The sequence below is a fragment of the Chelonoidis abingdonii genome, chromosome 19 (assembly GCF_003597395.2).
Source record: "Chelonoidis abingdonii isolate Lonesome George chromosome 19, CheloAbing_2.0, whole genome shotgun sequence".
Lineage (NCBI taxonomy): Eukaryota > Metazoa > Chordata > Testudines > Testudinidae > Chelonoidis > Chelonoidis abingdonii.
In genome coordinates this window covers 31,249,068-31,271,701 of record NC_133787.1, presented here as the reverse complement: position 1 = coordinate 31,271,701, position 22,634 = coordinate 31,249,068, and the positions used below count along the sequence as shown (strand labels likewise).

Sequence of the window (22,634 nt, the reverse complement as noted above, 5' to 3'; positions counted from 1 at the left end):
ACACTACAAGAAAGCTGGCTGATCAACAAAACTGGACATGGATCAAGATTAAACTGACCTTTGCCGAAAGGTGGCGCTGTCGAGGTTTAAACCAAGCACATCCACCGTGGTTTTCACTCTTCCTTCCCAATTTGCTTTCAGTTTTTACAACAAAAAAATAAAATAAAATAAATATAATTAGCTCTAAATGTATTAAATTAATTAAACAGATCAACAGTCTAAAAGGGCGCTGCTGGGGTTCTGCATACAATAGCTGCGTTTATAGATACAGATATTTCCCATCCTCTCCAATCCAAATCTCCTCTCCCAGACTTGCCCCTCTCTTTAGAATCTGAGCCTACCCTGGAGTTTAGTTTGATTGGTTCGCACAAGGTCAAACAGCAATCGATTCGGGGACTGGGGGTCATTATCAACACTGAAGTGGGGACTGGAGCCCCTGGTTGGGTGGCAAGCAGCTTTGCCGCACGTGGACCCCCTTGGTGATGTAGGATGGGTGGGGGCTGAATGTCATGATCAAGTCCAAAGTTATTCACTTTAACGTGAGCGTGCAAGTGGCCCGAACCCCGGCTAGGCGGGGATCAGATTATACTTTGCGCGTGCACGAGACAGGAGGCAAAGGCCACGGTGTGGCCGAATTCTGCAGGAGGGATCTCTGGGCTTTGCTGCGCTCCTCCGCGGAGTTAACTCTTCCTAGCCTTTCTGCTGCTGCTGCTGCTGCCCAGGCTCTGCTGTTACTTTATCAGCCCTGCTGGGGGGACGGGACCAGAGTTTCATTTGCTTCGTTCATCAACATGCACTGAAAGTAAGTTTCTCTATGATGGACCCAGTGCCAGTCTCTTTAGTTCAGTATTTCAAAAGGTGCCGGCCCCCCCCTTAACTTTACACTTACCTTCGCTCCCCATTTCCAGACTCCCCTCCCAAACCCATCCCCGGCTTTTAGCGAAAGTCTCTGCGTTTCTCGGTACACTGTTCCCCGCAGCAAGAGAAGGGCCTCCTACCCCTTCCGCCCCAGGATGGTTTAGGTAGGATTAGGTGTTTTATTAAAAAAAAAAAAAAGTGCACCGTGAGAAACAAGTTACTAAACACATCTGTCACATATAAATGCTTAAGCATGGCATGCAGAGAAAGAGAAAACAGCAAGAGTTTTAAGGAGGCTACGTTTATGCTTTCCTATTAAAAACAATGCAAGAAAAAACCCACTGAATTTCCTGAATTCCCTAATATTTTCTCTCTCAACTCAGGTGCTAAACATTAAGCCCATGTGAAACCGAGTGCAAGGGTATGGTCAAGAAAGAGTTAAAAGTTTAGATCCAGCTGACAGTCAGCTGATTGGCCCCTGATTGACAGCTTCGAAAAGTTTCCTTGTTTCTATACTATTATGCTAATGAGGACTGAGATTGAAGCACCCCATTGGTCCAGACTGAAAGCTGACGTCAGGACTGCTATAAAACTCAGCAATGCTTTTAAACTCTACTGCTGGATGAGACCTTTAAAATGTTTTTCATCTTCTTGCTGTAGCTTTGGGGTTCCGTTTTTTCTTTCTTTTTTTTTTTTGAAAGAAAAAATATTTTGGTTATCGCGCCGACTTAATTTCTTCTCTTTTTTTTGTTTTAATTTATCCTTCAGTATTTTTCCCCTCCTCCTCCTCTTCTCCGATGAACCTCTTCTCGGTTTGCACTTTGCATGAAAAAGATCAGAGGAAAGACATCATGAAGTGTTAAAAAATAATCATAAAGCCACCTTTGCAGCAACAACAACTAACAATTCAAGCTGCAATTTGCCAAGCTGCAAAAGAGAGAACCAACCTTTATGCAAAAGGCGAATAGACAGAGCAACCCGCTCTGATGCATCATCAATACTATTGGCTCTGCAAAGGATAATAAAGAGAGAGAGAGAGAAACAGTCGGTGCAAATTGGAGCGAAGGTTGCAAGGGGCTGGTGGAGAGAAAGAAGGAAAATAGATATTGCAAATAATCAAGCTGGCTCACCCGGTTGCAACTCAGAGCAGTCCCCTCGCTCCTGGTGCGCACCCTTTCTGGAGGACTGTCAGCAGCAAAAGGATGGCATCAGAACTGGCAATGAGCAACTCCGACCTGCCCACCAGTCCCCTGGCCATGGAATATGTTAATGACTTCGATCTGATGAAGTTTGAAGTGAAAAAGGAGCCGGTGGAGACCGATCGCATTATCAGCCAGTGCGGCCGCTTGATCGCTGGGGGATCGCTCTCTTCCACCCCGATGAGCACGCCCTGCAGCTCGGTGCCCCCTTCCCCGAGCTTCTCGGCGCCCAGCCCGGGCTCTGGCACGGACCAGAAGACCCACCTGGAAGATTATTACTGGATGACCGGCTACCCGCAGCAGCTCAACCCAGAGGCGTTGGGATTCAGCCCCGAAGACGCGGTGGAAGCGCTGATCAACAGCAGCCACCACCAGCTCCAGAGCAGCTTCGATGGCTATGCTAGAGGGCAGCAGCTGGCCGCCGCGGCGGCCGGCACTGGGGGCTCCATGCCCGGGGAAGAGATGGGCTCCGCCGCCGCCGTGGTCTCCGCAGTGATCGCTGCAGCCGCGGCTCAGAACGGGGCACCCCACTACCACCACCATCACCACCCGGCTGGGCACCACCACCACCAGCAGCCGGGCAGCGTGCAGTCCAGCAGCAGTAGCAGCAGCAGCAGCAGCACCGGGGGAGGAGGTGGTGGAGGGGGTCTGCACCACCAGCACCACAGCAGCAGCCTGCATTTCGACGACCGCTTCTCGGATGAGCAGCTGGTGACCATGTCGGTGAGGGAGCTGAACAGGCAGCTCCGAGGGGTGAGCAAGGAAGAGGTGATCCGGCTGAAACAGAAGAGGAGGACCCTCAAAAACAGAGGCTATGCCCAGTCCTGTCGCTTCAAGCGGGTCCAGCAAAGGCACGTCCTGGAGTCAGAGAAGAACCAGCTGCTGCAGCAAGTAGAGCACCTAAAGCAAGAGATCTCCAGGCTGGTCCGGGAGAGGGACGCCTACAAGGAAAAATATGAGAAGCTGGTCAGCAATGGCTTCAGAGAAAACGGATCCAGCAGCGACAACCCTTCCTCTCCAGAGTTTTTCATGTGAGTTCCAACAGCCTTGCCACCTTAAATAAAGTTCTCCATGTGAGTTATTGTTGGGGGCTTGCTAGATCAACAACCAAGCTTGCCACCTTATATTTTTTTAAACTCGAAACAATTAAAAACAAACAAAAAAAAACAACAACAAGTTGTTGGCCAACCTAGAGTTCTACATGAGTTTCTTTTTCTGTTTTATTTTTCTGGGGGCTTGCAATTGTGTTGTTTTTTTTTTAAACATAAGATCCAACTTGCCACCAACTCAGTTCTTCATATGAAGTTTGTTCTTCTTTGAAACCTGCCATCCACATTATATTTTTTTAAGTTCATGAGGGTTTTTTTTTCTTTTGACCTTGCTGTGTCCAAAAAAGTAAAAGGTTTTTTTTTTTGCCATCCTGAATTCTTCATATGAGATTTGAGCTTTGCAAAAAAAAAATAATAAAAAAAAAACAAAAAAAAATACAAAAAATACAAAAACAATGTGAATTTTTTAGACTCCAGCTTGCTGAATTCCATCAGTTTTTAGCGATGTTGTGCTAAACTAGAGATGTACCTAGATCAACCTGCCAAAATCAAGCCTGCATCAGCCTTCAGTGTGTTCATGTGAGTTTTGGCCTTAATCTGCCAAACATGAGACTTCTAGTCTGCCATTAGATCCCATACTCATCTCATGCATTATGCTTGCTATTTTGTCTTAGCAACAATGGACTATGAAAAAGAGACGTTATATTAATAAAACACCCTGCATGCTGGACATGTATGGTATAATTATTTTTTTTCTTTTGCTTGGAAATGGACTTTTGGAGACTATTATGGCATGGCATTCATCCTTTTGTTTTATTGCCTCATCACTTTTTTGAGTTGAAAGCAAAAAAGTACAACCTTTGATCTTCCTCCTCCTCTTCCTCCCCATTAAAGTTTGCGTCTGCTCTAAAACTGCTTTGAGTTACTCAAAACTTCAGACTTCCTTTTAAATGCACTGAAGCATTCCCTGTTTTAAAAAATGCCAGAATGGATTCTGATAACCCAATGTGGCAAAAAAAAAAAAAAAGGAACTTTGGAATGATGTGTTTTTTTTTTTAAATCGCTTCTCAATTTGGGGACTTTAAAACCATGCTGTTGCCTAAAGCAGTCTAAACTTTATTTTTACATGAACTGCCCCAAGTTTATTTCCTTTTTTCTTTTGCATCTGGTCATTGTCAAATGTGAATGCTCTGGGTTCCTAGTATATAATTTAATTCTAGTTTTTATCATCTGTATGCCCAGTTAAAATGTATGCTACAGATAAAGGAATGTTATAGATAAATTTGAAAGCGTTAGGTCTGTTTAGATGTAGATTTAAAAACAAAAAGATTGATGCACTAAATTGTTTACTTGTTGTGATGTAAAGGGGGGTAGAATTTGCAACGGGACTTTTTTAAGAGTAGCTTATGCAGCATGTGCTTGCAACTTAAATATAAGTTGGGTATATGTAGTCCTTGCTATACCACTAACTGTATTTGAAAACCAAAGTATTAAAAGGGGGAGGCACCCCTGTTTATATCGATAGGGGTATTTTACATTCAAAATGTATTTTTTTTTTCAAAATTGAAGTATTTGGGACTGAATTGCACTAAGATATAACCTGCAAGCATATAAAAAAAAGACAAACCTGTTTAGAACGCTAATACAGTTTATGCAGTTATAAAGATGGCATTACTGCACAGTTTTAAGATGATGCAGATTTTTTTACAGTTGTATTGTGGTGCAGAACTGGATTTTCTGTAACTTCAAAAATTCCACAGTTTTAAAGGCAATAACCAGTAAATTTTATTTTCAGGGACTGATATCCTGTCTTTTAAAAAAAATGGAAAGTAAATCTTACCACAATAAATATAAAAAAATCTTGTCAGTTACTTTTTCTTTTACATATTTTGCTGTGCAAAATTGTTTTATATCTTGAGTTACTAACCACGTGTGATGTTCTTATGTGCTTTTCTTTCATTTTCAACTTTATGGTTATATCAAAAGAGAGAATAATCTACAATAATAAACTGCATTTTTTTGATTCTGTACTCAGTTTTTTTAGTGTGTAGTTTAAAAAGTTAAACAACTATGAAAGCAGTATCTAAGCCTAATACATTGCAAGGAAGTGATGCTGATACAAGAGTTGAACCCACTGATAAAAAGGAGAAGAGAAGTTAGTGGCCAGTTATATGTAAAGTGGAAAATTATCACCCACTAGAAATTAGTTATATGTCAGGCAGGTGAAAAACGTGATCTTTCAGGTACTTGGTATAATTTCTCAGTTTTGTAATGACTTAGAGAGCCTTAGTTGCTATGAGTCACATCATGCCATCAATTTCAAGCCATTGATCTCAAAGGGAAGTTCTGCTGAAAAACCTGATGACTCGATATGGACCTAGATTTTGATTGTTTTATGATGGAGTAAAGTGAAAGAGACGATTTAACATCCTCTTATCATCTGATCCAAGCAGAACAGTTTGTGTGTAGTAAGAGATGACACTGCATCAGGTTTTTCTTGTCACATATTCATTTAATGTTCAAGATAAAGAGTTTTGGACATTTGGCAGATACCCCATTCTAACCTCTGTCCTCTTCCTTTTCCACATTATAGTTTTCTTGTCAGGCACAGGCCTTAGAAAGTTCAGTGAATTTAGGAGGGAAAAATAAAAAAAAATCGAAGGACTTTCAAGTTATTTGTCCTAAACAAACACTCAAAAAGGTTAATTTGCTAAAAAATGTTAAGGTCCAAAGGTGTGCTCGTTACTATAGTTCTGCATACCAAAGGACATTTTCAGCTTTGAATGTCTCCTAAGACAATTGACCCAGTTATTTTACAGTTACTTTCCCTAGCAGCTCCCAAATAAGTCGAGAGGTTTTCATAGCATTTTCTCCAGTATTTGAATAGGATTAACTTTGTAGTTCATTTGAAAAACTTAGGCCTCTCTGAAGAATGTTACAGCTTCACTTGAATTTAGCTTTATCTCAGGCTCATAAAAACCAACACTATTTATAAATTTATTCTAAATTATAAAATAACCCCCAGTATATGGAGAGAGTGGAATTTAAAACATCACAGCAAACTGCACCAGAATGCTGTTCTTGGGGTAGGGGGGAGAGAGAAACAGCTGTTTCTCAGAGAAACTGCTCCAGGTTGGGTCTTGTACTGTTTACTCAGGCAGAGTTCTCACTGATTTCAGGTCAGCACTGAAGGATCGGACCCTAAGTCATGCTCTGCTCAGGAAGGCCAAGTTTCCCTTAAAACACAACAGGTTGTATCAACAGTCACATCGAGGGGGAAGATCAAGCATTGACTCAATCAGCTCCCATTAAAGTCAATGGCAAATACTTTAGTGGTAGCAGAATGGGTCCTTTCAATGGGAAACTTTTATGAAGCTTTGGAACTGGTCCCTGGTGTTAACCAATTCTGTTCTATATTCGCCCCTCCTCCTGAACACGAAGTCAATGGAGTGCCCTTTGGCATTTGACCTTCTGTTACACCACAATTTGAGTAATGGTTCAAGCTCCATATTCTGGTTAATTGGAGCTTCATATTCTAGTTAATATGTAATCTGAGGGTAAACTAGCTGCTATTGGCTGATTAGAAAATTATCTGCTCTCATAAAGATAGCAACTTTTTCTCCTTCTTGAAATGTTTAAACCTCTATTATTGCCCACATTTTTCATGGCAGTCACTTGGGGACTGAATTATTCCAAAGAATTCACAAATATTGATATTTTCTGTAAACTGATAAGCACCTTACATTTAAAATTACCTTTTAAACTAATACACTGCAGCTAGTTTCTCAGGCACAGATGCAGAGCCCCTCTTATATGCAATCAATTTGTGGCACAACATTAACCCCCTTAATACAACTGATCTTACAGTTTAGTAACATGAAAAGGTGTAAGCAGTTACTAGGTTTAAAACAGGATTTTGAGTCCAAGAAGAGGTGATAGAGCAAATGAAACATTGCTCTTTCTGGGTTTTGCTTCGCTGGTTTTAGTACACCCACAGTATAGGTAAAGGTTTTATGAACTGAGCTAAGAAAAGCCTTCCAAGAAATAGATTGTCAGAGGGAAAAAATACTCTGTACACACTCCAACAGAGAAAAGGCTGGTCTTTTTCCTAGCCCATGAACGTAACATATCAGTCTTTACTTCAGACTTAAAATGGATTGTCTTCGTTAGGCTGTATTTGAATCTCTGTCTGAAACACTGTTACATTGCAACTAAAGAAAAAAAACCCCACTACAAGCAAGTTTTAATAACCACCAAAGCAAACCACCTATTAGGGTTCTGTGTAAATTTAAGAGGAGATCACAACTTTCCAGCAGAACTGCTTGCTGAGAACGAACTGGAACAGATCTGCTCTGAATAACCTATATTCATTAATCACCCCTTGCTTGGAGCATTCTGGCCTGTATCCTGCTAAGCCTTTCACTTAAACTCAGTGATAAAATTCCCATTGATTTGAATGGGGAGCAGGAGTCTGAACCCTTTACTGACTTCTCACTCATGTAAATCTCTTACTGAAATCAGTGGAAGCTTTGCCAGAGTAAGGAGATATGGCCCCATATGTCAAAAGAGATAGTTCTTACTCTCCGCATTGTTAACAGTGTCCCATTTCTGCCATCGCTCTATGGCTCTTTCTCATTTATTACCTGCATTGGAAAGAATGTTCATTAAGATGTGCACAAAAGAGGTGACCCTTTGCTCAGTTTGAAATATGGTTCAGTGCGATACCAAACACCCCCAACTCTTAAGCCTTTTCTAAAATGTAGCATAACCCCTTCCCCAACATCAAGGGTTCAGGTTAGTGGAGAGAAATATTTTTGTGTTTGTACTGTAGTATTTTCCCTGCCTCTGCACACAGGATCACATCTGAAAAGGGGAAAATATTCCTAGCCACCTGAGTGTATTTTTCTTTAATAACTCTCTGCAACTGCAACTGTGCTGTTTACTCATTTTGTTCAATAACAATAAAAATGTGGCTTTACTTATTAGAAAGGCTACTTCCTTTTTCTATTTACCCCACAATAAAAGCTCTTTTTTTAAAAAGCTTTCTCTTTTGGACTAACTTTGGCACAGCTGCTTCATTTCCCCATATTCCCGGCGCCCCGCAGTATGTGAGAAGTTCTTGATCAAGAATCATTCATAATTTTTAATACCAATTTATCTGACATAATATCAGACATAGAGTACTGCTGCTTCCTGGATTTAGGGAGGAAATGATGCATATATCAGAATTATCTGCTCAGATGCCAGAACCACACTGGTGTCATTTCAGCATGTGCAGCTTTGAAAGGAAATCCTCTGTATTTATTCCTAAGATCATCAGCTGAACTAAATGGACTCACTGTTTCTGACACCTGTTCAGATGTTTGGATTTAAAAATTCCACATACAAAAATACTTTTTTTTCAGTAGTGAAGGTTTTAAATAAACATTTTCTCCTTTAAAATCACTGTCATGTTGTCAGTAGATTCCATAAAACATGGAGATTCCAGTTGTTGCTGTGGCAAATGTAATATATTTTGCATGCTTAACACATCTTTACATACACTCAGGTTCCCTGTATCCACATAATATTTATTTTAAGTGCACATCTGGTTATAAATAGCACAAGTTAGTACAACAGGGCACAAAAAGATGGGAGGTTGTTTAAAGAACTAATTTTTTCAGAGAAACAGTTGAGCATTCATACACTACAGTTTTAGCACTTTCTAATGAATTTAGCAGGCTCAGTGGATGCAGATCAATAGCTTTTATTGCTGTACACTCCACAGCATTTGTTACCGTAGGACAGTCAGTATAGACTGGAATTGGTGGTGGAGGAGAACCCAAAATAAGGCTTACCACTCTTTGGAGGGTGAGTGCAGTCAGATTGGTGAACTCAAGACCAGGGCAATGCAAACTATTCCAAGATGAAAGCGATCGATGCGAGCGCTAAGTAACACGCGAGGGTAGATGTGTGTGCTGATACTTACAGCTAATCAGTTAAACTCCTACTATCACCTTGATCTGAATCCATAATTTGGCAGTGCGCTTGAGGGCAGCTTGTTATCGCTGATTACTCACCAAAATTATGAGTTGCCAGCGTGCTGTGCCCACATTTCTGGTCCTCAACTCGAAAATAGTGCAATTTCTTACACTGCAGTGAAATACTCTAGGCCTGTAGTTTTGGCAGTGAGTCGTACTGATGAAGATTGCCCTGCCTGCATAAGCGCTTGAGTTTAAGTACTGTGTACTTTGACGTGCTTGCCTTCTAAATACATACCCACCAGACACCTTGCATGGGAGGAATGGAAGACAGAGCAGAAGTTTGCCAGAAGTTTCGTTTCCACAGCCATAGAGCAAAGAGACAAATCAAGCAGTGTCTAAAGTTTCCAGCGGGGTGAGAGGATGAAGTGTCACTGATGGCCTCTCAATTGTTAATGTATAAAGAAGTACAGCACCGAAAAATGTTCTCAGCAGCTTTTCCCTTTTAAAACAAAATGTTAATGGCTGTGTATGGAGGCATAACGGGGCTCAACACCCCCATTTCAATGCGTGGTCTGACCAACCGTTACCCTCCCTCTCCGCCTGGGTTTTACAAGCGTCCTCGAAGCCTCCGTGGTGTCAGGCAGACCAGCAATACACATTTATTTCCCAGGCTTGCGTTCGCCAGAATTTGGATCTACAGTCACGCCCTAGCCAGCTGCAGAATGGCAAAGATTTTTGTTCCCTTTTGACTTCTTACATCCAGGCTTGGATTATTTAAAATAAAGAAAGGACACCCCCCTCCCAACAAAAATAATAAACTCCCCCTCCCCAAGAAAATCTCTACCACTTAAATAACTCCTCCCCAAATTTCTCCCGAATAAACTCTTTGCTTCCAACGTATATTGGACGTTCCTGAATGTAATCATCTGCCTGCGGGTTGATGTGTATCAATGGTTTTGTTATGACTCGGAATGTTTCTGGAAATGAAATACCTGATCTGAATCCGGTTAAACAGCATCCTGTTGACACTAACCCACAAATCCCAAACACTGTCCGAAGTACCTCTGAGGTTGCAATGTGGGGAGACTGAAGCAAAGGGCAGGGCGATTATAACCTGTGTGGTCTCAGACGTAGTTTTTAAGTTTATTTCTCCTATTTCGGTCCTTTCCCCTCCACTTTATTATGTAAATGTAAAGCGGTGTGGAGAGATCGGATGTGTAAATGTGTTCAGGTCTGGGTCTCCGTTTCCGATCCGGATAGCAGGAGAGGCCATTCCCTCGGGACACTGGGCTGAGGGAGGAAACAGCATTTGTGTATTTCCCTCCCGGCACTGTCAGGGCTCAGGCCCGTCAGAAACGTGACAGCGAAGGGCCCGATCCTGCTCCCACGGAACTCAAAGAGGGGGAGTTCCCACGGACGGCAGTGGAGACGGGGCCAAGGCATTTCAAGGGACTACGGGCGGCGTCTGCCAGCCCCCTCTGTGCCCTGCCCAAAGGGCGCAGACCCGCGCGCCCCGCTTCGCCGAGGGCAGCCTGTGCCCGCTCCCAGGAACACAGACCCTCTGCGGCCGCCGCGCTGGGACCAGCACCAGCCCCGGCTGCCGGGCGGAGGCCGCTCCGCAGCCTGGGCAGGCGCGCTGCGGGGAGCAGGTGGCCCCGCGCAGGGCAAGGGCCCGGGGCTGGCCGCTAGCCCCGACCCTCCCCGAGCGCCCGAGGACAGGGCGAGAGAGGCGGCGGTCCCCGGCACGTGTTCGCCCCTGTAAGCCGCTTAGAGCCAGAGCGGCGGGGAACCGGCTCCGTTCTGCCGGGGCTTTGCCCCGAACTTTGTGGGGACGATCCCTGGCCGAGCCAGGGGTATTCGCGCGAAGTGCCCCCCCCCGAGGCAAATGGGCAGGGGCAGACTCCCCTCCCCCCTTCAGCGGGGCGCCAAGGGGCTGCCTGCAAAGGAGGCGGCCCAGACCAGAAGCGCTGGGGCAGGGGGCGGGGGACCCCAAGGCCACCATCAGCCTAGCCGGGGAGGGGGGGCGCAGGGGCTGGTACCTCCCATGAATAGGGGGGTCTGTGTCTGGGCGTAGTGGGAGGCCGCGTTCATCCAGGCAGGGGGTTGTGCCAGCAAACAGGCCAGGCGGATCACACCTCCCCAACTACAGTCAAGGGGGCTCTCGGGGGGGCCCAGCCTGGCTGTGTTACACCCTGGGGAAGGCGGGGGCTGTTCTGCAGCGGGCCAGAGGGGAGGGAAGCCGCCGCTTTTGTGTGTTGTCTAAGTTCAATTCCTGAGGGATCCATCCATCCGTCCAAACCTTAGCGCCGGTGTGTCATGCAGGCGGCCTTCTGCTGACTGATCATCCCTTAGGTACGTTCCTGGAGCCAGCTGTGCTGGTCTTTTCTTTGGATTCGGCCCCTTTTTCCTTTTCTGTCTGATAACCTGGGCTCACTTAAACTTGATCCAAAGCCCGCTGAAGTCAATGGGAGTCTTTCAATTAGATTTGGGATCAGAGCATTGGTGGCTGGAGGACAGGAGGGTGGGGGAAGTTTGGACTGCATGCTTTGTAAATCATTTGCAGTTGGGAGAAGAACAGTTTTCCAAATCCATGAATTTCTCTCTCTCTCTCGGAGATAGAGTTTAATGCTCCATTTTAACACAGGCTGATTATCCTACCTGGAGCCAGAACCTTCCCTTTCACTGATTTTTAAAAATGGAACTTTACAAGGTCTTGGGAACTAACTTTAAAAAGTGGGTTTTGTGTGTGGATATCAGTTCCTAAAGTTGTGGTGTTCTTTAAAAAGAGTCCCAGCTTTCTCAAACATTTGAGGCCCTTGCAATGAAACATTGGCAGTGATGAAAGGTAAGTAACACAAACAAAAACAAGATCTAGTTCCTTTGCTCTCCCTCCCTTCCCCCGCCCCCAACTGCTTCCTAATTCACTGATGAAAGTACTGTAATACATAAGAAGCCAGGCCAGAGTTTGCAATACGTTTCAGTTTTGCAGTGTCGATGAACAGACTTCACTTTTGATAAGAGACCTACTGCAGAATCACTTTGGAGTCAGGAATAATATAAGATTAAATCTGTTTAAAATATATATTCATGCCACACCAGATTCAGTTTCTAAACTGAGCGCAGTCTTTCAGCAGCCTTTATTGTAAAATCCTTTTTAACAGATCGCATTATAGAGGAGCACATTTATTAAATGATAACGCTCATGTACCAACTGTGTCAAATTAAAAGAAGAAGAAAAAGAAGTGTTATCAGCCGTGTTAAATTAATAAATCTGCTTAGTCTCTCCAGGCTGTTTTAGTGCTGTGTTTCTTGGAATCTCTTTTTATTAATACCTGATCTTCAAATAAACCTGTTAAATGATTCCGTGCACTGTGCCTGTGAGATACATGTCCACTCTGTTTCAGTTCTCCTTGGAATTTATTGAACTATTATGGTCGTAGATAAGGAGGACTAAAGATAATGGAGCAGGCTTACCACAACACTTTTTTGGATGGTCTTCAGGTGTGAGAATTGAATACCTATTCCTCCCAACTAAATGCATTAATAACAGGATGGATTCATCAATTGGCATGAGAGCAGAGGTCATCTTGAGGAAAATTACACCAAAGGTTTCAAAAAGTCACCTGCTTTAAGAGATCCTGGGCAGGATGCCAAATATTACATATGAGGAGACACTCCAAAAATAACAGGATCAACAAGATTGTTAGGGAGGCAAAGGAGCTGTCTTGAATAGGAGCTGTCTTGCTTTGCTATGAACATGTATGTGGGCATTTATATGTGTATACATGCATGATTTGATTGAAACATTTCTGAATAAACATGACCTAATGTAAAATTTCTCACTACACGGAAACATTGTTTTAAGTGGCATGCTTGAAAATTTTTAAATACGTCACTCTATTCAGTTTGATGTTGAAAGTGATCTTTACATTGTGGAATAATAATTTAGTTGGCACAAATTGTACAGTTGATTTTTTTTAAAAGCTGCAGAGCTGTTTTGCAATCAAAATGCCAAATAAACCCATAGATAGTCTTGATTTTTTTTTTTCAATCTTAAGTCAGGTATGCAATTTTTTCTTGCTATGTTTATGTCATGATACGATGATATGTTGATGTAGCTGCAGCTATACTTCCCTCAGAATACTGGCTGTATACATAGTGTATATATAGTCCAGTGGAGAAAGTTAGATGTAACAAATATAACAAAATATCCATATTTAAAGAGCATAAATTGACTCACTGGTTTATCTCACTTATTGTACAAAGATTCATTGTAACTGTGTTGAATCTTTTAAAATTAGATTTTAAATATATTTTGACAGTCTGAACTTCTATAGTGTGAGTAACTGTAGGGAGAAATGACAGCTCTGGTTTTGTTATTAAACTGCAGTCTGGAAAATAATGGACTATGTACTGAAATTGGTAGTTATTTCTCCAGTTACATTAGCACAGCTAATAATAATAAAGATTTTTATTTAAGAAAACTATAGGAAAACTAAATGCTTTCACCTATTGTAGTTTGATATTCACTGTCAAGACAAAAATTGTATTTTTGTTTTACTAAGATAATTGTGCTATCACTAGGACCCTCCTGTTATTAATGTGAATAAAGGCCAGGCATGCTATTTAAAAATTGTTTCATGTTAAACAGTGTTCCATTAAGTTCATCAGTACTAGAATAGTGTTAATAAATAATATAGAAGACTGTCTGAAATTAAAATAACATCCAATCAGAACAGTTCTGCTCTGTACAATAGCAGTAAAAGTGACATATTTGACAGTGTTTTAAAATAATTTATTAATTATGTTTTGTTTATTTTAATATATTTACTAAATTAGGTACCCAAGAGAATCTTCTACATCGGTGATGTGAAAATGCCTGTTGCCTGAAGTTAAAAAAAAAAAAGAAAGGTACATTTTGATTTTCATTTGCATACTTGAGTAAGAGGGTTTTTCCCCTCTGTTTTGTTTTGTTTGTTAATATGAAACTTACTTAATAACCCTTGGAAGTTAGATTGGGCTTATATTCAGGTGTGTAAAAGTGACATGGGCATTGTGAATGTTTCCTACGTTTGTTTACTAAGCATGTCTCCTATGTGGTATAATTTATTTTTATTCCTTGCAAACATCTTATTTTTTTGTCTTCAAATGCTAGCATTCAGAAACTAGCGATGGAGGTTGAGTATGAGACTACAAAAGATCTGTCTCAAATTTTGATGTAAATTATAGATCTCTGTATTGTTTTACGTACATGCCCAGAATTTCCAATTGAATGAGAAGCATGATGCTGTCTTCCTCTTCCAAATCACATCCATTCAGTCTATCACATTTACAGAATATACAATATTAATGAAAATGAGAAGATCAAACTTTTATACACACACACCTCTTTAGATTCAGGCAGACATATGGTCCATGGGATCTGTTTATTATCAGGCTCAACTGTAAAAAAACACTAAGCGGTTTAAATGGGATTTTCAATTACAGAGATCTCTGTGTGAGTTTAATTATGAAATCTCTTATTTTAGACAAGAATACAACCTACAACACTTATATCAACAATTAAGGGGTGTTAAAAACTAACAGTGCTTTGTTTAATATTAGCTAGTGCAACTGAGTTTTATTTTTATTTAAAATTTGGCTGACTGTGTGGAGAAGGGGGGGTTGATCCTGTAGAATTTATGCAAGTCAAAGTCCCATTGACATTTGCAGGAGTTTTGCTTGGGTATGGGCTGCAGGACTGGGCCAGGGGAGAACCTCGTAAGAGACACATTTTGTGACCTAATTCTCCTCTCAGCTTACATGAGTTGTACATGGGTGTAATCTCACTGACATCAGTAAATTTACAACTGATTTATGGCGTTTTAAGCAGGAAGAAAATCTGACCCCTAGTTTTATTATGAGTCCTTGCAGAGTATATTATGTTACATATATTGAATAGGCTTGAATAGGAATTTTAAACATAGTCAAGATACTTGTTTTCACTGTTCAGGTATCAGCTCATTGCTAACAAGAGTTCTTTATTTTAAATAATCTAAGAGCAATCATTGCTAATTTTGTTCAGTTATCTATGGACATGTTTTAAAAAAGTGTTTAATATAATGTATAATTGTAATAACAGGACTTATATAGGCACAATGTACCCTGGCCTGGAAAATAAACACAATAATTTCATTTACTTGTATATTTTTTGGTTGTCCTGTTAGGCATTATTGAAAAAACAGATCCCATTACTTTGAAACAAATATATATTGGGTCTTGGAGGAGTTAATGAACTTTTATGGCCAGGTTGAGATTGGACTGACCCCTATGGTAATATTTCATCTAAGGTTACTGTTGGGAGAGAAATCAAATTTCAGCTGTGAACATGATTGACAGGTAAATGCAAGAAAAAGAGAGACATCTGCTCAGATGGGGAATTTGGGAAGGAGAAGGCCAGTTCAGAGAAGTTTCTCTGTGATATTAGGAATAATAAGCTTAGATATGAAAAGTCCAATACTTCGCACTCTCTGGAGGCTCACTTAGTTTGTTCTCATAAAGTCAGTTTGGTTAAGGGAATTTAATACTATAAGGGGATAGTAGTGGACAGTGGTCTCAGTGATCTCATTGCTAATTTGATTTCTTTGAAGGAATTATGTTATTTCTAGCATATGCAGGCAATTGATATGATGTGTGTAAATAAAGTCTATTGTAGCTGTTGACTAAGATACAGTCACTATACAAACTTCTCTTTTGGTATATGTAAAGGTTGTAAGATTATGGACCAAATAAATCCTCGGCATAATTCCATGCACTTTTTACTGTGAAAGTCAGTGGGAGTTGGTTCATGTTCCTGATATATATCACAATATTAATAATGAAATTAAAATATCAATATGAATATGAGGTGGTATTTTATAAGATAATCCCTATAAAGCTGGGGTGGGCAAACACGAGGGCCACATCTGGGTATGGAAATTGTATGGTGGGCCATGAATGCTCACAAAATTGGGGGGTTGGGATGTGGGAGGAGGTGAGGGCTCTGGCTGGGGGGTGTGGGCTCTGTGATGGGACTGGAAATGAGGAATTCAGGGTGCAGGAGGGAGCTCCAGGCTGGGGCAGAGGGTTGGAGTGTGTGCATTGGGAGGTGAGGGCTCTGGCTGGGGGTGCAGGCTCTGGGGTGGGACTAGGGATGAGGAGTTGGGGGGTGCAGAAGGGTGCTTCCAGCTGGGACCAAGGGATTTGGAGGGCGGGAGGAGGATCAGGACTGGGGCCGGGGGTTGGGGTGCAGGCGGGGGTCAGAGCTGCAGGCTCCAGGCAGCATTTACCTCAGGCAGCTCCCGGAAGCAGCAGCATATCCCCCTTCCGGCTCCTACACGGATCCACAGCCAGGCGACTCTGCGCGCTGCCCCATCTACTGGTGCTGCCCCTGCAGCTCCCATTGGCCATGGTTCCCAGCCAGTGGGAGCTGCAGGGGCCGCGCTTGGGGCGAGGGCAGCATGCAGAGCCCCCTGGCTGCCCCTACACGTCGGAGCCAGAGCGGGGAGATGCTGCTGCTGCTTCCAGGAGCCATGCAGAGCCACGGCATGCATGGAGTGGGCAAACGCCTGATCCCACTCTCCAGCTGGAGCGCCGAAGCAGGGAAAGCCCTCGACCCCACTGACCGGTGGGAGCTTAAGGGTCAGATTAAAATGTCTGAAGCGCTGAATGTGGCCCCCCAGCAGTAGTTTGCCCACCCCGATATAAAGCCTCTAGTGATGTTAGTGTGGGTCTTGTGCAAGATTGAAGGCTGGTGTATAGCCCTAAACATTCTTTCCCAATGTATTTGTTACACTATCCAACCTTTCCTGTTAATTTTATTTGGTGCAGAAAAGCATTTTCACTTTCTAGCATAAGGGAGTCAACAGCAAGGGCCAAATTATGCCCTGTGATATGTGTCTCCATTGCCTTTGACATCAGTGGGATTTTAATGCTATTTGTGTGAAGGCCAAATTTGGTGGTTCTTACACAGACAGTAGTATAATGTGTTTGTTCCCCTTAAAGGTGAACAGCAAGAGCAAATCTAATTGTGTATGGACTTTACAGTTTATAATCACCTCATAATATTTTTTTTCAAAATAAATTAGTTCTTTTTGTTTATTTTTGGATGATTACCTTAGTAATTTTTGGAGGGCTGCATTGACGGTAACTCAGCGTGGAACCTAAACTGCAACTCGTCTGCCTCTCTTCTGAGGAGGAAGAGATAGTGGGTTAAATCCTGACCCAGTGAAGTCAATGACAAAACTCTCACTGACTTCCAGAGGCCAGAATTTCAGCCAGTGTGTTTAAGGGCTGTCTAGGCTGGAAGCTATACTGGTATAAGGAAAGGTGTGAATGCACACTTATATAACTCCCCATGTGGAGACACTTATTTTGGAATAAAAGTGACTTTTTCCAGTTTAAGGTTGTTTTGGAGATGGCTTTTTCTAGTATAGTTTAAACCGTTCGTATTTCAGAAGAAAAGTGTCCATAGGGAAAGTAATACCAATATAATTCTCTTGGTATAATTATACAGATGTAATTTTGCTGTTGAATTTCCCTATGTAGACAAGCCCTAAAGTTAAGGTGAGAATAAGGGGAAGTAAAGAACACACACACATTTCCTTTCCCTTTTGCAGTTTACCATGAAGAACTTTCATGCAAGGGAAACCTTTTAAATAAAGCAGGCTTAAAATATAAATCTGTTCACCTTTCATTTGATTTCTTTTAGGATTTGCTCATTGTACCCACACATAGTTATTAAAAGAATGTGTTTGTACAGGAACTTGCTCTTTCCCATGCTTTGTTCCTGTCCAGCTTTAATCTGCATTGAAGTCAGAATGAGACTTCAGCATTCATTTTCACGGCAACAGACTGTGATGTCACAAACACTGGATGATGACTTCAAAAGAGACAGTAGAAGGCTGGGTCTTAAACACACACATTCTTTTCTAGGGCTCAGTGTCTGATATAATGGAAAGGGAATATAGGTAATAAGTAATCAGCTAAATTTCCGTGCGTCTGAATGAGCTCTGTTTGAGTTTGCAGTGGTGTGTAAGTACCTCTTTACAAATTGATTTCATTTTACTAAATTCTAAATTATGCATAAAACTTCTGTGGCATATTATTGGGCAAGTTCCCATCGAAGTCAGTAGGAGCCACGTATGTGCACAAGTAGCCAAACTAGGCCCTTTTATATATTAGGCCTGTTTCAAATGGGAGGTATTTTGCTATGTTAGCCAAGAGAATGGAAGCAAAACCCCTACCATGTACAATTTACAGGGTGTTTTACAGAAATTCTAGGTAAAACAAGTTTGATACACCATGAAAGCCTAAACTTAATAAATTATGTAAAATCCTATGTCTTCATGTCATCCGTATTCATCTGAAGAGAGAGTCAAAGCAGCTTATGTCCTTATGATTGAAGAACAGATCTTTTTATCACTGGTAGCCTAATCTGGCAGTTGTTACTCAGGCAAAACTCCCATCAAGGTCAATGTATTAGTTTTGCTTGATTTTAGAATTAAGAGCTGAAACATCTTTGCACTAGTGTGATTTCTGCTGTTGTTTAGTTCTAACACAGAATTTTAGTTTATGTGCTAATAGATACAGTCTTTCTTTGGGGTTTTCAGTGTTTGTCATTTACCAAATGATCTACACTTTTTAAATATACAGTTCACATTGATCAGAGACTGAAAAAGTAGCTCTTTAATGTGCAATATGTTAAACGTATTTCTAATGGCTCCAAAAGGTGCAGTGCTTAGAAAAGGGGACAGGTTTAGTCTAACTATATAGACTTGCTGTGAGACCTTAGTCAAATCAATTAATCCCTTATTTAGCAAGGTACTTAAGCACTTGCCTAGCTTTAAGCATCTGTAGTCAGTTCCATTGGTTTCATCTAAACATCTATTGCCTTTGATCTCTGTATACCTCACTTTACCTAGCTATACAATTAGGTTATTAACTCTTCCCTTAGAGGGGCGTTAGGAGAATTAAGAAATATTTGTAAAGCTCTGTGGTGCCTTCTGCTGAAAGGGGTTTATGTAAATATCTTGTTTGTAGTGTTGTTGTAGCTGTGTTGCTTCCAGAATATTAGAGAGACAAGGTGGGTGGGGTAATATCTTTTATCAGATCAACAGAAAAAATGGTGTGTGCCAGTTTTTGTCCTCCACATTTACTGCTTTTTTTTTCTTTTTACTAATTTTTTCCTTCCTTTGTTTTAACCAGTGAGAAGCTTGTCTCTCTCCTCCACCAGAAGTTGGTCCAATAAAAGATACTACCTTACCCGCCTTGTCTCTCTAATATGCTGGGAACAATATGGCTACAACAATTCTGCATATATAAATATCTGTTGTTTATATTTGTTTTGTGTCCTTATTTCATCACTTTGGGTAAGGAATATAAATATTTGACAGGTATTTAGATACAATGGTTCTGACTACTCATTATTTGCATTCCCCTGAAACTCTTAAAACAGGACTTAAGTGGTCTGTCAGACTTTGCCCAGATGTGAATTTCATCCCCTGAACAAAGTGAGAGGTTTGGGTGCCCAGTTAAATACAAGGAGCAGGCCCTCAAATAGCAAAGAGTTTTCTGGAAGCCAGATCCAAACTGTTTTTTTTAAATCATCGTAAATATAACGACTCATTACCTTAAGCAAAATGATATGTCCTTGAAAACCCTTCATTACTGGTTCACTGGCTTACACATGCTAACACTCACAAACCAGCTGCCAAGACTTACCCCCTTGTCAATGCCATTACATTAGTTCCCAAAGTTTAAGCCATTTTTGCTTACCAGTTGTGCAGCTTTTATTGTTGTCTATCAAAATTATTGCTATTGTTTTCCCCGGCCCTACTTTCTTCCCCAGATCCAATAATGGAATCTTCAGCTATGAATTTGCTAACCATAAAGATTTTTGCTTGAGCTGTTTTCAAAATGCTGTGGTAAAAAAAAAAAACAATAATAAGCCTGTGAACAACATGCTGGGCCACTCTGTCAAATATTGTACATCTACAGGAAAGATAATAAAGATATTAGCACTCATATAATTTCAGATAGGAAATGAAACCAGACATGAAAGAGACACTAGCTCCAGCTGTTGAGTAGGAATCAAACTAGCTATGGGAATTACAGGTACTGTCACTGGAGACAGCCTGACTTCTGAGAAATGACCTCAGGTGTAGAAGCTTGCTGTGGCCCCTTGCAGATATTAACACCTAATTAACAATCTGCAAGAGCATCCTACAACTTAATCACCAGTGAGGTGAGAATGACAATCAGACAGAGCAGAAGGAATAGAGGAAGAGAAATGGTAATTTTTCCTCTGCATGCATCGTCTAATAACCATGGTTATTCAGATGCAGCTAAATGCGATTTCCTTTTAGTCATTTCAGTCTATTGAAAGGCACAATATATTCATTTGCTAGCAGGTAGGAAACGGAGGTGAGAATTGAATTGATCTGAGATACTCTGAAAAATTGACCTGGAGGTCATTCATAGTTTACATTGGGAAGTGAGACCAAATTTATTTCTTCTCTGTCTTCCTCTTGCACTATTTTTTTGCTTCCAGACATGTTATCTTGCATTGTGTAATTATTTAAACATACTCTGATTCCAAGTACCTTGTTCTCTCAAAGTTAATCAAAATAAAGAGACCTTTTGTTAGTGGTGATAAGTAATTAAATAGCTGGTTTCATGTTATGTGGTAGTATCCTACTGAGTTATTGACGTCTTAGAATCTGGTTTCCCGGCCTTATGCAACATTAAGGAAATCTGCTCCGCCCTTGCACTACGGTGATGCAGTTGCACCAGAGCAAACTCTAGCGGTGGATCCACTGCTTTGGCATAAAGTAGAGCTTATGTTGGTCCAGCTTAATCGGGTTCCGTACCAAACTAAGAATTTCATTAATGCAGGTAAGGCTGAAAGCTGCAGGATTGGGTCCTTAACTGTGTTTTGGTTTTGAGTATATATGATCCTAAAAGAGCGAAGATTGTTTGAAGTCAGCCAGTAATAAAAACAGCTGTCAGTCAATTGGTGGGTATTAGACAACTCACATGTGTAAGGATTGCTCATGTGAATAGGGGTGTGTAGGACTCGTCCCTAAAATTTTGGTATGGAAAATAAAAAGCGGAGTTGGGAAAATGGTGCATGCCGCTTGTTTTCCTCCACATTTACTGCTTTTTTGCTTACTTTGTTTTAACCAGGCCCATGAGAAGTATGGACAGGATTGGAAACCCCATCTATATACTCCACTTTGAACACTAAGGGCCATTTGCTCTGCACACAGCGCTCCCACATGTTTCTGGGCTTAATGGGAATTCTGTGTTCATATTGCTTGGCCTCAGATTATATTGTAATAAGGCAAGAACACATTGAACCACTCATCTTCCATAGAAACAGCCCCATCCCATCAACTGTCTCGTTCTTCTGTTCAAACAACAGGAGATCCTCTCTACATTCACTGTTCCATCATACCTTTTGGCTCTGTTTTTACATGTTGGCTGTATGCTGAAAATTTAACAGGACCATAATGTCAGCTATACCAGATCAAAGGCGAGCAACATAAAAGTTGAAATATATTATTTATCTCGTAGTTTGCATCCAGGATGCTCTTCCTCTTTTTGTTATTGCTGATGTTTTGCCCATGATGTTGAGCTCACTTTTTGAAAGCTTTGTGCCCTGCAGACAAATATTCATATTAATGCAATCCATCAGCATTTAACAAGCTCCAAAGCTCAGGCCAAACTTACATTGTTTCCAAAAGAAGGCTTGAGTGCTCGAGAAATGCAAGATTAGACCCTCCTGTGGTCATTTTCGATTTGGAGACTTTTTGGCCTAAGCACAAGAAGTGCACTCGGTAGCCTAAAGAAGCAGGTCAGTTCATTTGTTCAGTGGGAGATTTTGTCATGCTCACTGAGTACTGTGAGTTTCTGTAGAAGGAGGGAAAAATGTTGGTCTCTGCAGGGAGCCAGAAGCTAAAAGGAGAATTTATTTGGGACTTTTCCCCCTGATCTGGCTCATGTATCTGACCCCACATTCATTATCCTCTTGGCTTCATTTGGCATTCTGCCTGAGTAACAAATACAGGATCAGGCCAGCAATATTGTTTAATCTTCATGCAAACCTTTCCCCTCAAGATTCAGTATAAAACTCTGCAAGTTTTATTTTTTGTCTGCAGATGTGCCGGTTTTACTTCCTGAGTTACAGGTTGAGATAAAATAGTCTGATTTTGGGGATCCTCCAAGTCTTTTTCTTTATGGAACGGAAAAAAAAAAAAGACCTTGGATTGTTTTGGGGATTTCTCGTTTTTTAGCCTGCTGACAATTATCAAGTGTTCATTCTAGCAAAGGGAGCAGCCTCACTGTACAGCCGACAGGAATAATTTGCAGTCCTCTTTAGAGCGCAGCTATTTGTGTCACTTTACTATTTCTTTAAAATTTAATTGGGATCAGGCTATCGACATGTCTCCAAATTTTTTGTCTGTTCAGACTGCAGTAAAGCCATTTATAATTTATAATCAACGTCTGGTATCGTGAAACTAAACTGTAAAACCGACTTCAGGGTT

At 41.3% G+C, this 22,634-nt stretch overlaps 1 protein-coding gene across 1 annotated transcript in view; it reads left to right on the top strand.

Annotated features, from left to right (window-relative positions):
- Positions 1-972: 972 nt before the first annotated feature.
- The window catches only part of MAF (MAF bZIP transcription factor), a 231,390-nt gene continuing 209,728 nt past the window's right edge, over positions 973-22,634 (top strand). Inside the window, exons 1-2 of the mRNA XM_032768130.2 lie at positions 973-3,088; positions 13,909-13,980. Of these exons, the coding sequence (XP_032624021.1) occupies positions 2,061-3,088; positions 13,909-13,942 (1,062 nt within the window). The 5' untranslated portion in view covers positions 973-2,060 and the 3' untranslated portion in view covers positions 13,943-13,980. The remainder of the gene's footprint in view (positions 3,089-13,908; positions 13,981-22,634) is intronic.